This window comes from Cavia porcellus, unplaced genomic scaffold (assembly GCF_034190915.1).
Source record: "Cavia porcellus strain 051 isolate PalLab524CR breed Dunkin Hartley unplaced genomic scaffold, mCavPor4.1 scaffold_21, whole genome shotgun sequence".
NCBI lineage: Eukaryota > Metazoa > Chordata > Mammalia > Rodentia > Caviidae > Cavia > Cavia porcellus.
In genome coordinates this window covers 28,561,964-28,578,153 of record NW_026947504.1, presented here as the reverse complement: position 1 = coordinate 28,578,153, position 16,190 = coordinate 28,561,964, and the positions used below count along the sequence as shown (strand labels likewise).

Here is a 16,190-nt window from a genome sequence, read left to right as displayed (position 1 = left end):
TCAGTATTCTGACTTATTTCAGTATTATTTTTATTCCTTAATTCTAACTTTCTATACTTTCATATCAACTATTAGTTTTTGGTTTCTTTTTTCAGAATTTGAGATGAATACTTAAATTATTTCTTTTGCTATTTGTGGTGGTCACACCTGGAATCTCAGCACTTGGGAGGCCCAGGGAGAAGGGTGACTGTGAGTTGAAGCCAGATTGGAGTACATAGTGAGATACCGTCTAAAATAAAACAAACAACCCCAACAACAACAAAAAAGAACTATTTCTTGTCACTCATACTGCTTACAGAGAGATGAGTCTCCCAAGAACTTTTTTTTTCTTTTTTTTGAAGCAGTCTCACTATGCAGTTCTGGCTGGTCTTGAGACTACTTTATAGCCCAGGTTGGTCTCAAAGTTGCACTGATCCTCCTGCCTCTGCCTCCTAGTGCTGGGATTACAGGCATGTGCCACCACGCTCTGACAATCTGAAGTGAGAACTGAAGCCAACAGGGAAAATAAAGAGAGAAACTTAAACAAAGAAAATAAAGAGAGAAACTTAAAGAAGGAGGTGGTGGGCAGCAGCTTCTCCCCAAGTCAGGATTCACTGCATGGGAAACTGGTTCATACCTGTCGACAAAATGGAGACTGCGGGAACACCACAGGCCTCCATGGAAAGATGCGGCAGTGCAATGGAGCAGCAGAGGCTGTGGACTGCCCTGGCTATATGGTGGAGTGGATCTGGCCATCCTGTGGGGTCGTTGGCCTAGAGCCGTCTTGGAGCAAGACCAACTGAGCTCAGAACTCAGAACCACCACTGGCTCCATCTGGCAGCTCCCAGATGAGCCTTCAGGTACATAGCTGACTGACTGGGTCTGGTCCCAGCCTCACGGTCAGAAATCAGCTTGAACTTCAGGGGGAAATAAAGGTGCAGGCTCACTGAGTTTATCCACTACCCCACCGAAAAGCTACTCCTAGCCTGCTGGGATAAATCAACAGGGATCTGGACTCTGTCTCCAAATACTGTCTATCCAGTGACAGCAGAGACAAACCTTGAAGCAGACTTTTTTTGCTTTCACACTTTTATTTTTTCGTTGTTTTATCTTCTTTTCAAATTAAGCGTGAATGTGGTTTCTAGTATTTTTGTAGTTATTGGTCCTTTCTTTCTTTTCTCTTTCCTACCTGCTTTTTTTTCAGTTTCTCAGTTTGTCTGATGATCTCTTGTTCTCCAGCCTTGCTTCTAACCTCTTCTTCTATTTCTCTATTTTTCCCCAATCCCGTTTAAGTCTTCTCCTGATAAAATTAGCATATTGAGGGTTTATTTACTCCACACAACTTTCTAGTTTGTTTTCGATATTGTTACAGAACCACAAATCTAGTTATAGCAGTTAAAGGTGGCAAATTAATGGATAACCCAATTAGTCATTTTCTAGGTTGTGTTTGATACTATTGTTATAACTGACTGCATCACTTTACCTCAAGTGACATACTTGTTCTAGTCAGCTATATTTCCTATTACACCCAGACTGATATGGCCTAAAGGTCACAGAAAATACTGTGGACCAGTACCAAGAACCAGAAACTGGGCCAAGTAGATGGCAATTTCTCAACACCAATAAAATGAAGAGGCAGGATCTTACAATAGACTCAAAACCCAAAAGGCAGCTAAACCTAAAGATACCTCTGAGAAACAGTCATTTCCTAACGGTTCTAAATACTAGCAATAAAGCTATTCACTACAGGCAATTTACAAGCATCAACCTAGGAATTTAACTAATAAAAAAGAAAGAAACTGAGAAGACACTTGAACAAGATACAACCAGAAATATCCAGGACACCAAAGGCAAACCCAGGAGGCAATGAGGTAGGACAAATCTGAAAGGCACACACAGGAAGAAGTAGTAGTATAAAAAAAAAAAAAAAAATCAAATGAATGAGGTGCTAAGAAAAATCAAATCAGAAATAATTTCTCACATAACTACAGAGATGGTGACCACAATGAAAAACGTGCTTAGTAACTATAGAGCAGATACAGATTTTTTTAAAAAAAAAAAATTAGAGGAATTTAGGAAAATTATAGAAATCATGAATGCCCAACATGGGAAAGAAATGGAATCCATAAAACAGACTCAAGCAGATATTCAGGACACCAAAACGTCCCCTAAAACTATCTGCAACTGAATAAGCCAATGTGAAGACAGAATCTCAGACATACAAGACAAGCTTGTGGTTACAAATCATAAAGAAAGATTTCTTAAAAATAGCACAGTGCTCTTTTGAGCCAGCCTTAACTGTGGGCTGGGTGGAGAAACAAGATGTGCCCTTCCCAAGTGCAGCACTGTGGGCTGGAAGTAGAAACCGGAAATGCTCTTCCAATTGGCCCTCTCCCTGAGGCAGCGAGCACATGGGCTGGGAGACAAAAAGACCTGAGCAATTCCCACCACTTCCCATAAAGAACCAGTTCACTAAGACTGAGTTGATAGCAACTGAGGTACAAAATCAGCTTAATGCCTGTACTCTTGATTTTGCAGGCCTAAAGCCAACAGTCTGCACATCTATTTAGAAGATAACAATATGCAATATATCAACTGTGGGGGATTTTCTTCTGTCCTGTTTTTGAAATTCAACATTCTTCTCACTGTTTTGTTTTGCTTCATTTTATTGTTTTGTTTTATTCAGTGTTTTGCTTTGCCTGGTTTTATTCTGCTCTTTATCGTTTGATTTTATTATTTCTGATGGTACAGGCAGCAATTTTGAAGATAACCACAGGCATTATGGTAGCAATGGTTGCTTTACTATTATCCTGTTTTGAAGTTCTGCTATCACTTTCACTGTTTTGTTTTAATTGATTTATGTCTTATTTTGTTTTCACTCCATTTAAAATAAAGGAATTTTTTTTTTAAAATCAAGCAACCATAATGAATCAAGCATAATGAATTCAGCAGCTGCTAGATGATTGCAAAGAGTAATATAAAATTGATTCAAAACAACAAAAAATCAAGAGATAGCACAAATGATTTAAAAATCTGTTCATAGATGTCATAACATAGAACTGCCTGGCAGGGAAAAAGAATTGGATAGATAAGTGAGGCATACAGAACTCGAATTAGCCACAATCAAAAAAAAAAAAAAAAAAAACAGTCAGGCATACAGATAGGCAAGATTCCAGAAATTCAACACAAAAACAGAATCTTAAAAGCCGCTAGAAAAAAAACAAATCATGGCTAAAGGAAAGTCCACAGATTTCTCAACACAAATTCTCAAACCAAGGACATCTTGGAGTAAAGTATTTTAAGCCCTAAAATAAAACAAACTCCAAGCTTCATTCATGCACCCCAAAAAACTATCTTTCAAAACTGATGGAGATATAAGATATTTCCATGACAAAGAACATCAAAGGAAAATCTTGAAACCCAAATCAACACTTCAAAATGTTCTGAAGGGCGTTCCAGAAGGCGATACAAGGACAAGTTTACAAATCCCAACAGAATGAATTTATCAGGCAAGACAAACAGAGGAGGGAAAAAAAGGGAGCCAACACAGAAAAATACCATGACAAGGATAAGTCAGTACACACCAATTTAACCATCATTGTTAATGGTCTCAATTCACCAATTAAAAGACACAGACTGCCAGAACAGATCAAGAAGATCCAACAATATGCTACAATAACAAACATACTTACTTAAAAAAAAATTCACAGACTGAAAGTCAAGCATGGAAAACAGTATTTCATGTGACAGGAACCCAGAAAAAAGCAAGGGTAGCTTTTCTGTTTGCAGACAAAGTGGATTTCAAGTCAACACCGATTAAGAGCCACAACAAAGGTCAGGAACATTCTTATGAAGGAAAGAATCCAAGAGGAAGTAATAACAATCATAAATGAATATGGAAAATACCAATATTTATGGACAAGAAAACTCAAATAAGTGCTAATATAGTTGTCCTAGGGATCTCCAAAACATCAACAATGAAATACTAGAATTGCACCAAGCTTTTGAACAAATGCACTTAGTGGGCGCCTACAAAATGTCCCATCCCACAACATCAGAATACACATTCTTCTCAGCTGCACATGGAACATTATCCAAAACAGACCATATACTAGCTCATGGAAAACGCTTAGGCAAATGCAAAGGAACTGAAATTTTCCCCTACATATTACCAGACCACACTGAAAAAAAAAATTTGGCAATCAATAGAAAAAGAAACCACAAAAACTTACTAACACAGGGAAATTAATATCCTCCTCCTAAACAATCTATGGGTCACAGATGAAATCAAAGAAGATATTAGACGATCTCTGTGATTAAACAATGTCAGGGCAACACTGCAGTCTTACGCAGACACAATGCAAGCTGTAGAGAGGCAAATTTATAGTAGTGGCTACCCATATCAGGAAAACAGTGAGCTCAAATATAACAACTTAATGGTGAATCTGAAATTTCTGGAAAAAGAGCAGACTAAGCCAAAAGCTCACCTGAAGGAGAAAATTACAAAGATCAGAGCAAAATTAACACACTGGAGACTAAGAAAACAATACAAGGAATCAAAGAATTCAAGAGTTGGTTCTTTAAAAGATTAAGTAAAATTGACAAACCCTAAGGCAACCTTATCAAAAAAAGTAAAGACTCAAATCCATGGAATTAGAAATGAAAAGGATGAATTTACAATGGACCCTGCAGAAATGCAGATCATCTATAACCTGTATCTGTAGCTTTCTTTTGTTTTTGTTTTGCTTTTTGTTTTTGGTACGGGGGATAGAATTGAGGACCTCCCAACTTATCAGGCAAGTGCTTGAGGCACTGAGCTAAATCTCCAGTCCTCTATCTGTATCTTTGAGAAATTGTATCCTAGTAAGATGGAAAATGCAGAAGCAATGAATGGATTACCCAGATACACAGGAATTCCCAAAGCTGAGTCAACATATAAAAATCCTAAATAAACCAGTATTAATCAATGAAGTCAAAGATGTAATTAAAAACCTACCAACAAAGAAAACCCCAAATCCTGACTTGTTTCAGAAAAGAAATTCTGCAAGAAATTGAGAGAAGACTTAATGCCACTACTTCTCAAACTCTTCAATGAAACTGAAAAGGAAGCAATACTCCCAAAGTCATTCTTGGAAGCAAGCATTATCCTGGTATCAAAACTGGAGAAGGATACAACACCTAAAGAAAATTATAAGCCAGTCTCCCTAAGGAACATAAATGAAAAATATCCTCAGTAAGATATGGGTGAACAGAAAGCAGCAAGTCATCAAGAGGATTATACACCGTGACCAAGTGGAATTCATCCCAGGGATGTGGGGGTGGTTCTACATACATAAATCCATAAATGTAATTAATACACCATATTAACAGAGCCAAGGAGAAAAATCGTAAGATTATCTCAATAGATGCAGAAACAGCTTCTAACAAAGTCCAGTACCTAGTCAGGATAAAAACCCCATAGATGGACCAGGGATTTAGCTTAGTGGCATAAGCGCCTGCCTGGCAAGCATGAGGCTATGAGTTCGATCCCTGGTACCAAAAAAAAAAAAAATTTAAAACCCTATAGAAAATTAGAATGCATGTGGTCTTTATCTCAATCTGACAAAAGCCAGCAGTGACAAACCAACAGACAACATCACACTAAATGAACAAAAGCTGAAAACTCTCAGAAATCAAGAAAAAGGCAAGGATGCCCATTTGTCTCCATTCTTAATACAGTCCTGGAAACTTCAGCTGGAGCAGTTAGACAAGAGGAACAAACACAGGAAAGGGAGAAGTTAAACTATAATTATTTTGTAGGTGACATGGTACTCTACCCCAAAGACTCCACTTTTTTGTAGGTGACATGAGACTATACATAGAAGACACCAAAGACTCCACTAAAGAACTGCTAGATTTAATTAACAAATTCAGTAGCGTGGCTAGATACAAAGTCAACACTCAAAAATCAAGTCTTCCAGTACGTGAATAACAAATTCACTGAGGGAGAAATCAGGGAAACAATACCTTTCACAACAGTATCCAAATAAATGAAATACCTAGGAATCAAACTAACAAAGGAGGTAAAAGATCTCTACATTGCAAACTACAGTATTCTGAAAAAGGAGATTGAAGAGTGTATCAGAAAATGCAAAGATATCTCATGCTCTTGGGTCAGAAAAACCAATATAATGAAAATGGCCATAATTCTAAAGCTATTGTACAGATTTCATGCAATTCTGACTTAGGAAAAAAAATCCTAAAATTCATTCGGAACCAGAAGAGGCAAGAACAGCAAAGGAAATTCTGGGCAACAAGGGAAAAGTAGGGAGTATCACAATCCCAGACCTAAAATTATACAACCAAGCTGAGATAAAAACAGTGTGATACTGGCCAAAATACAGATCCAAGGATCAATGGAGATTAGAAAATGCGGAACAACTGCAGACATACTTAGCCAACTTATCACTGAAAAAGGTACCAGACACATTCCCCGGAAGAAAGACAGCGTCTTTATAATAAACTGTGCAGGTCTCAGCCATTTCCCTTCTGTGTTTTCCCACAAAAATTGAAAACATCATGCCCACAGCAGTATTTGTGCACCCATGTTTATAGCTGAAAATTTGTCATAGCTGATTGCTGGAAACAATCCAAATGGCCATCAACCACTGAGTAGATAAAAAAAGATGTGGTATTTTTACACAATAGAGTACTACTCGGCTATAAAGAAAGATAAACAAGACTTTTATAGGGAAATGGATGTAACTTGAGACCATACTCATCACTGAAATAAATCAGACTCACATGTGTAAACGCTGTATTGTCTTAGTGTAAAAAACTGAAAAGGATAAGTAAGACCCAAAATGTACAACAAATTTTGTGAAAAGGGTAAAAAACTGTTCAAAAGAGCGACTGAGATGGGGGAAAGGAGAAAAGAAAGGAAAAGATTACACTTACACACACACACACACACACACACCAGAATCATATTAATCCGTTAGTTCATCAAAAGAACTGTTTGCGCTTTCACTGTTCACTCATTTCTTTTATGCTTATATCTTGTAATCTGAGCAATTACTTTGAAGATAACAGTACGCAATATATTAACCATTGTTCATCTCCTATTATGTTGATTTGAAATTCTGTATCACTGTTTTTAATCTTTTCTTGTTTTCTTTTAAAATTAAAAAAAAATTGTGCTGAAAAGACTTCCTACATGCTGAAGATTAAAATTACACCCATATCTTTCACCATGCACTAAATGAAAATTAAAATGGATGAGAGATCTTAATATTGAAACAGAAACATTAAGTCTGCTGAAAAGACAGAAGAAGTAAAACTCTTGAAGACTTTGTTGAAGGCAAAGACTTTACGAGCAAAACCCAATACCACAGGAAATATAATGAATCAACAACTAGGATTTCACCCTATTAAAAGCCTTTGCAAAGCAAAAGAAACCACCAACAGAATAAAGAGATAATCCATAGTTTGAGAAACTTTTGGCAGCTGTTCCCCAGACAAAGGATTACTACCAAAAATATATAAATAACTCAAAAAAATAATCACCAAGTTTAAAGACTCAACCCAAAAATGAACATTAGAGATGGATACACACTTCTCAGATGGAGTAGAAATAGCAAATAAATATGAGAAAATGTTCAACATCACTGGTCATGCAAGAGATGCAAATTTAAACAACAGAGATTCCATCTCACCCCAGAAAGAATGCCTATTATCAAGAAATCAACCAATAACAAATGCTGGCAGGGTCACGGAAACCTTTTTCTACTTTAGTGGGAATGTAGACAAGCGCAGCCACTGTGGAATTCAGAATGGAGATTTCTCTAAAAACTAGGACTAGAGGTCCTATTTGACCCAGCTATTCCTCTTCTTAGTATCTTCCAAAAAAAATTAAAATTATCATACCATAGTACACACACCTATGTTTATAGCTGTACTGTCAGCAAAAGTTAAATCTTGGATGGCTGGGGATTTAGCTCAGCGGCATAAGCACCTGCCTAGCAAGCAGGCGGTCGTGAGTTCGATCCCCAGTACCGGGAAAAAAAAAAGTTAAATCTTGGAAATGGCTCAAATGCCCAACAACTGATGAAAGGATAAAGATTCGTTTGTTTTTTTTTTTCCCCCAATGGAGTGGTACTCTGCTTTAATGAGGGATAAACTCAAGACAGTTTTTAAATAAACAGATGTACCCCAAGATCACACGCCTAAGTGAAATACATTGGACATGCATATAAATATCACATTCTTTCTCAGGTGTGAGAAAATGAAAGTGAAACAAGGACCGAAATGTATAATAAGTACTGTGAAACAGTAAGTGAATGCTGAAATGGGGAGAGGATTAAGGGTTGGGGAGGGAGAAAGGAAAGGAGAAAGTTGTTTTGTTTTCTTTTTTTGTCTTTTTCTTTTTTAGAATCTCAAGTCACTAGGAAATGGGTTAAATAATTTCTAATTTAGGATTTTCAAAATGTACAGTCATTTGGAAAGTTAAAATTTGAATAACTTAATTATATACCAGAATAAGCCACATATGGATTAAATATTTAAATATTAAAATGAAGACTTAGAAATATTACATGAAAATGTGAAAAGCATTCCTTTAAAATCTAGAAGAACCGGGCGTGGTGGTACATGCCTGTAATTCTAGCACTCAGGAGGTTGAGACCAAAAGATCTTTGCAAATTCAAGACAAGCCTCGGCTACAAAGTGAACTCAAGGCCAGTCTGAACTGCACAGTGAGACCCTGTTTCAAAAGGCCAAAAAAAAATTTAAATAAAACCAGCCTGGGGATTTAGCTCAGCAGCATATGTGCCTGCCTGGCAAGCATAAGGTCATGAGTTCGATCCCAAGTACCTAAATAAATAAATAAATAAATCATAGAGAACAGGAAAGTATATAAGAAAAAAAATCCAGAAGCAATAAAATCATCAAGTTTGACTATTAAATTTCAAAACTTCACATGCCTGAAAATAGAAAAGCACAACTGCCAAAACAGTTTCAAGAACAGTTACATACAATAACAAGGATCAGTCCCATTATGTATTAACACTATTTAGATAAAATTTATAAACAATTCAAACTATGATGTCAGAAGTCCAAGAATTCTTATTTCTGATAGGACAAAAGGGGATAACAGGGAAAGAGAATAAATGAGCTGATAGAAAACAGTTAATGTTACAGTTTCTTGACCTGGGATTTTAAAATAAAACATAGAAAGCACAGATTTGATCTTTCTACAAGATGAAAATTTTCCCAACTTTACAAATGGTAATTGGAGGCAAAACAGTAAGTAATTTTCAAAGTACACAGGTAACAACTTAGTGAAGCCATAATTTTAATCTACATCAATTAAACCCAAAGTTAGCACTCATAATAAAACTTATAAGTGTCAAAAGATCAGATATGCAATATCAAACAGTAAGATAGGACGTAGGAATTATAGTTTAGTCTATTCCATGTTATATAACCTTTTAAAAGCACGAGTATTTGAAGTATGTCACCCCAGCATAAATGCTATAAATGCAGAAAGTATATCCATTTTTCATTTCACTGTATTATTCCCAGCAATTAAATCTGGGAGGTTGAGGGAGTAGGACTATAAGCCAGGATGGGCAACTTTATGACTCAGCAAGACTTCCTTTCAATATAAATAAAAAACTGATGAGGAATATAGCTCAGTGCAGACCCCTGGGTTCATTCTCCAGTATTAAAAAAAAGCCTTAAAATTGAAATAGAAATGATACAGTATTTGTAACCCCTCTTCAAAAACAGAAGGGAATTCAGAAGTGAAATCACACTAATAAAATTTTACTGTTATATTTAAAATACTAAGTTTACTTCTAATAGTCTGTAGCTAAATATATCTGAAGTAATCTTCATGACATGAAGGCAACAATGGAATTAAATGAGATTTCAAGAGAAATCTGATTAATACATGCTGTTAGTATAAAACTATTACAGCACTTTCAAACACACTCAAAAGAATGTAAAATTTTTATCAGTACACAAATTACCTGTTTGTATTCACTGACACAACTTTGACAGCAAAATCTTTTTTGCTGACCATCAATCACCAGAACGTTATTTCCAGCACCTTTGCTAGGCAAATACTCTCCACACTGTTCACAGCAATTCATTATTAGACCATTGGCCATTCTATATCTATTAAAGCAGTGGTCACTGCACAGCTTATGAGTCATATTTTTAAAGCTAACTTCATGGCGAATCTAAAAGAAAAACAATAGACAGAATTTTAAAAAACAGACCTGTCTTCATGTAGCTAAGTAACAGTTACCCATCAGAAACATGGCTTATTTGGAGAAAAAGAAAAACACATGTACTTCAGTAATTCTTTCAGAGAAGAATTAAGCTTTCACACAAGGCAGAACACCCATAAATGACACTATAAGCTTCTCTAAATACTCAAAAATGATAGGAAACAACCACATTTAGATATTGTTGGCATTAAACTTTATAAACAAACATATTAAAAATCTTCACATAACTCCCAAAGGAATTACAAATTATACTGTAGTACAAAAACAGCCAATATTATAAATCAAATGAGATATACAGGCACAGGTATCTTTTGACTGTTTTTATATAATTAATGGTTCGAACTTAAAATTTTCCCTCTACTTCTACTTCTCAGCAAGAGTACTGTCTTTTTTATATAGTCTAATTGCCCTTTGTTAAATAAACATACTATTAGATTTTTAAAAATCAACTACAATGCAATGATACTGTCTGTGACTACTCTCAATCTCAGGGGAAAAAAAAGGCAACTGATAATTTTTCTTTAACCAGTTGTCTATGGGAAAATGAGAGTTCATGATGACTATTTATAAGACAAGTTTTCATCTGATGTATCTTCACTTTAAAGTATCATCACATACATTGAAAGAAAGTGTATTATAGGTATTGGACGTTTACAGCAGTCCTAGTCAGAGCTAATTGATAATAGAATAAAAATACAAACCTCTGTTAGTTTACCACAAATTGTACATCTTGATTTATTTAGAGCTCCTTTACTAGGATTTTGTTTGTCTTCATACAGAGACAAACAAGATGTACTACAGAATTCCTGGAAAGACTCACTTGAATCCACTTGAGCAACAATGGTTCCTTTCATTGTAGTTATATCTCTGTAAAATAAGAGATACAACTGACAGTAAAATTCCATTTTAAAAGTAATCAAAATAAATAAGAGCATTAGCTGACACTTTTCATCTTATAGATGGAGTCAAAGAAATTAAATATCATTTTTAGATCTGGGAAATCAATTTTACTATCTAGAAACTTGACAATAAAGATTAAGAAGTGAAATTATTTTAAACTGTTAAATCCTTACAACTACCCAATTTATCTTCAATTTCAGTAACAAAGTTTTCAGACATTGGAAATGCTAAAACACAGTGGTTATTAATTACAAGGAGTTAATGTCATGAACTAATTAGATACTTATATTTATAGTACCTATTCAATTCCTTTCCTCAGGCCAGTGAAAAACATGAACATCTAGCACACATCTAGGACACACAAACATACCATATATGCAAAAGGGTGTAACTGAAATCTTTTCTGCTTCAATGCCCATCTCCAACATTCTGGTCACCTCTTCAACCCCAATTAGAAATGTTACAAAATAAAACTAACAATGACCTTTAAATTTTTCCTTTAAAGGAAGAAAATTCTAAATTGCAAGACCCTCTAAGTATTTAAGTCTACTATAAAGCAACCTAAAAACTATAAAATAATTGTTTCTGTATTCAATTTATTAAAGATGCTCAGAATAGTAAGCCCTTTCCCGAGTTCTAAGATCTAAAAATAGCTTTACATATTTGGGCTCTTCCAAGAGATAGTACAGCAAGTCTACCTGGTTTAACCTTGCTTATAATATACCATATTGCATTTAAACAGTAAAACCAAATATTAAAAAAGACCTAACAGGGCCGACGACATAGCTCAATAGTACAACACCTGCCTGACAAGGGTAAGGCCTTGAATTCGATTTCCGGTACCAAACTAAACCAAACCAAAAGGACGTAACAGAAAATCCTATCTTTGCAACCTAGCAAAAACCTAGTACCTGTGTCATGAAACTCTTAAGTACTTCTAATGACTTAATGTTCAAAACAAAACACATAAAAACCCAAAATTTGCCAATTTAAATGATGGCACATGCCTATAATTCCAGGCATGGGAATTTCAAGCTTGGGAGGCTGAGACATAATGATTACTATGAGTTTGAGGCCAACCTGTGCTACAAGAGTACATTTAAGGCCAACCTGAACTACACAGTACAACCCTGTCACAAAATAAATAAATTAATTACAATGATCTCAATCTAAAGATACTGAGAGACTTGATCTATCTTAATATAGAATTAGTCTCATGTAAACTGTTTACCATTTTTTTTCTGGCAAAAAGAGTTAAATAATGTACTAAACAGTACAGTATTTCCCATGCCTGCTCAAGGCTTTGGGTTCAAGCCCCAGCACAATAAAAATAAAATAAATTAACAGATTAAATAATGTAAATATTCACATATTTTACAAATTCAAGAAGCCAAAGATTGCAGACAAAATTGTATCACAAGGACCTATCTAAATCAACCCTAAAGCCTACAAAGCAAGAATAACCATTTGTAAAGTCCCTTGGACTTGACAAGAGTAATTGCAAAAGCTACTACAAATTTGAATTTGGCTTTAAGATTTGTTAAAAATATGATTATTCATCTATAAGATGTACTGAGATTTTATATTACTAATGAAAAAATTCACATAAAAGACTTACTGAAATTTTTACCACCAATATTCAATCATATTGAATTACACTGAAAGGTAAGCCTTACTTTTTACACATAACACAGAGTTTCTTTGGAGCAGGCTTATGAGAGAAGGAAGAAAGGCAAGTAGTTGAACAAAAGAGGTGAGCTGATCCTTTCCGCTGGTAAGCTGTTTGCCCCTTTTGTAAAGGTTTTTTGCAGTTTGCACAAGTGACTTTAACAGGTTTAGTAGGTTGCTGTTGGGCAGAAGGCTGGAAAATCTGTTTAGGAAGCGAGGCCACTGGTGATAAAGAATCCACCCCGGGCTGTTTCTGATTACGGGGAAATGATGCTGACTGGGAGATCCAAGAATCTGAAAAACAAAATCCACAAAGGAGTGCAATGAAATAGGGGTTTATACACACTGACTGCTGTATCAGAGAAATCATTTACCTTTCCATTTTTTATAAGTTTAAGACGTTAATGAAGTAGTAACACAGCATACAGAGTTTTAGGTTAAGAATGTCTGGCTCTTATTAACAATGTACTGTATTCATAAAATTTTCTAAAAGTACATTTTAAGTATTCTCACAACAAAACAAACATAAAGCAATGCATTTTACTACCCTACAATGTAAATATATTTTAAATATGTCATACATGGTAAAATGTATCATTTTTACTCCTCAAAAAAAATACAAACTGGGTATAGTGGTGCACATCTGTAACCCCAATACTTGCAAGATTGAGGAAGAAAATGGAGGTCAGCCTAAGCAATACAGAGAGACCCTGTTTCAAAAGACAAAGGAAAAAAGAAAAGAAAAGAAAAAAAAAAGAGGAAAGAAAAGGAAGGAAGAAGGGCTGGGAATCTGGCTCCGTGGTGTAAGTGCCTGCCTGACAAATGTGAGGTTCTGAGTTCAATCGTTGGTACCAAAAAAAAAAAAAAAAACAGGAAAGAAGGAAAGAAAGAAAAAAGGCAGATAGAATGGTTCTTCTAGCTCCCAGTATGTGCAAGACTGGAATGCTGCTTCAACTGCGTGCCTTCCTCTTAATAGGAAACTTTACCAACCTCATGTGAATGGTACGCATTAAATGAGATAAAACATGTAATAAATCACAGTGAATAATAGTATATAAGAAGCACTAAAAATAAATCAGTGAATACTCATGTATTTAGAGAACATTACTTTACGCATGAAACATCAAATAAAAGTGTAATAACATCTTGACAAAACAGAACCTCTAACAAATGTAACTAATGCAGGCATAATGTTTATATATATCATTATTTCCAAATGTTCTTATAAGTGCAGCTTTTCCAAATATTTAGTTCAGTGACCCCTAAATGTAAGATAATCTCATCAAAGTCAAAGCACAGTGTTACACAAAAATGATGGTGTCATACTCACCATATAATGACCACTTTAACCTCCAATTACTCTACTACTGCAAAGACATCACAGCCCAGGAGTATATCTTAACTATCAGCACTGCAGTGCGAAGTTACCCATTTTTTCTCTTTCATGCTAAACTTCTTTAGTACTCAATTAGGTAGGAAGTCTCCAGGTCTTCCTGGAGGAAGGTCCTATTTCACAGACTTACTGTGGCACAATCAATTCCATGACCTATCTTCATTTTGAAATTTCTCAGGCCACTCTTTCTACTTTAAACTACTTTGATCTCTCAAAAATTTTGGCCTTTATACTCTCTTGATTTTTAAATTTCCATATATAAAATTTTCCCTTCCACAGAAAACAGTATAAACGTAACGAGTCGGGGAAAATTCTTTATTGCAAAAACCTCAATAAGGGTAATTTTGTGACTTTGCCCTGTTTCATCAACCTAATATATAGTTTGAAAGGCCTGAATGCACTGTTGGTTAGGTTTTACCTGACTCCATACTATACCTCCAAAAACAAAACCTTATATACTGAAGTAAACAGTGCATTCTGGAACCGTGTTTTCTTGCTATCATTACAGTAAAAGACTAGTATTTACCTAGTAAGTAAAGATAATAAAATAGCAAATCATTCTAAGAACCAGGAAATGATCTCAAAGAAAACAAAATGCATTCAGTCAAAAATTATGCTTAAGCAAATGCTAGAAAAATTAGCCCTCTTCAACACAAATACTGGTCCCTCAAGGTTTTCTGTTTTGTATACATATTTATAGAATACATATTTAAAGGAGTCTATTTAAACTTAGGGGCATCTACTGCCTTAATTCGGGGGAGGAAAAAGGGTATTTTTCTTTTGTCAATTTAGCTTAACCAGTATAAAAAACATAATGGTTTTATCAATTTTCAGCTCTTGCATATTTTCACCACCTCCAACACTGAAAAGTATTTTAGAAATAGAAAGGATCTAATCATTTTGTCCAAATCCTTAATTTCACATAGGTACAGAGATATAGCATAGAGATAAATTTGTCCAAGCCACAAATAGTCTAAGAACCAGTAAAAATAGGCAAGATTTTATTACTCTTAATCTATTTCCTCTATTACAAATAAAAAGTCCATAAATACAAGAATTTATAAACACAAAAACCAAAGTAAATCTGTTTGCTTATATTTTTCTTATGAGTATATTACATTCGCTTAAAGAATTCAACTGAATAGGAACATAATTATTTGTTCACTTAGATCGAGAAAATCCTAAAAAAATCAGTATGCTTAAGAAATATGCACAAATATATACACACACACACACACACACACACACACACACACACACATATTTTTTTTTCTTTCTTTTTTTTTTTTTTTTTAAATCGGTACCAGGGATCGAACTCACGACCGCCTGCTAAAGGCAGGTGCTTATGCCACTGAGCTAAATCCCCAGCCCCATACAAAAATATTTTTAAGAAGAGTATTTAAATAGGAAAAGTTAAAATTGAGCAAGTAGAGAATTAAATTTCACTCACACTGATACAGACAAGAAATTTAAGATCTATTGATAAGGTTTTAAAAGAAAAGTAGGAGGGAAGAAATAGCAAATCTGTACACTATGTTCTCAAATTAGAGTTACTTTACTGAATGTTTTCTTCTCTCATGCTCGTGTTTTTAAAATTTAGCAGAAAAACAAAATAGTTATTTTAAACCTAATTTAAGTGCTATAATTTTAAAAACTTTTATGTAAACTGGAAAGTTACTGAGAAAAGAATTCTAATATAGCTTGGTGGCTACATGGCTTTCGGGAAAACCAATACTGAAATTTCCATAAATTAAAAAATGCTCATATAAACTCACAGCCACACTGACACACACAGAGGCTTAAGGAGAAAAACAAAATGTCAAATTTGAGTGATAATTTCTTCTAAAACTGTATACCAAATAGATGTATCTAAATCAAAAATCATTAGAATATGAGAATTATATTTTTTGTCTCGATAACCTCACCTCTACGAGAAACCTCATATTCTAAGGAAATAAACAGAAACATGAACAGAG

The 16,190-nt window shown here is 34.8% G+C and overlaps 1 protein-coding gene across 5 annotated transcripts in view; it reads right to left on the bottom strand.

The window, feature by feature from the left end:
* Zmym2 (zinc finger MYM-type containing 2) overlaps positions 1-16,190 on the bottom strand; it is a 111,635-nt gene that overhangs the window by 57,019 nt on the left and 38,426 nt on the right. For all 5 annotated transcript variants that reach the window (XM_063232476.1, XM_063232475.1, XM_063232472.1 and 2 more), the window contains 3 exons: positions 12,830-13,115; positions 10,955-11,120; positions 9,990-10,202 (listed from right to left, as the gene is read on the bottom strand). In XM_063232476.1, the coding sequence (XP_063088546.1) occupies positions 9,990-10,202; positions 10,955-11,120; positions 12,830-13,115 (665 nt within the window). The remainder of the gene's footprint in view (positions 1-9,989; positions 10,203-10,954; positions 11,121-12,829; positions 13,116-16,190) is intronic.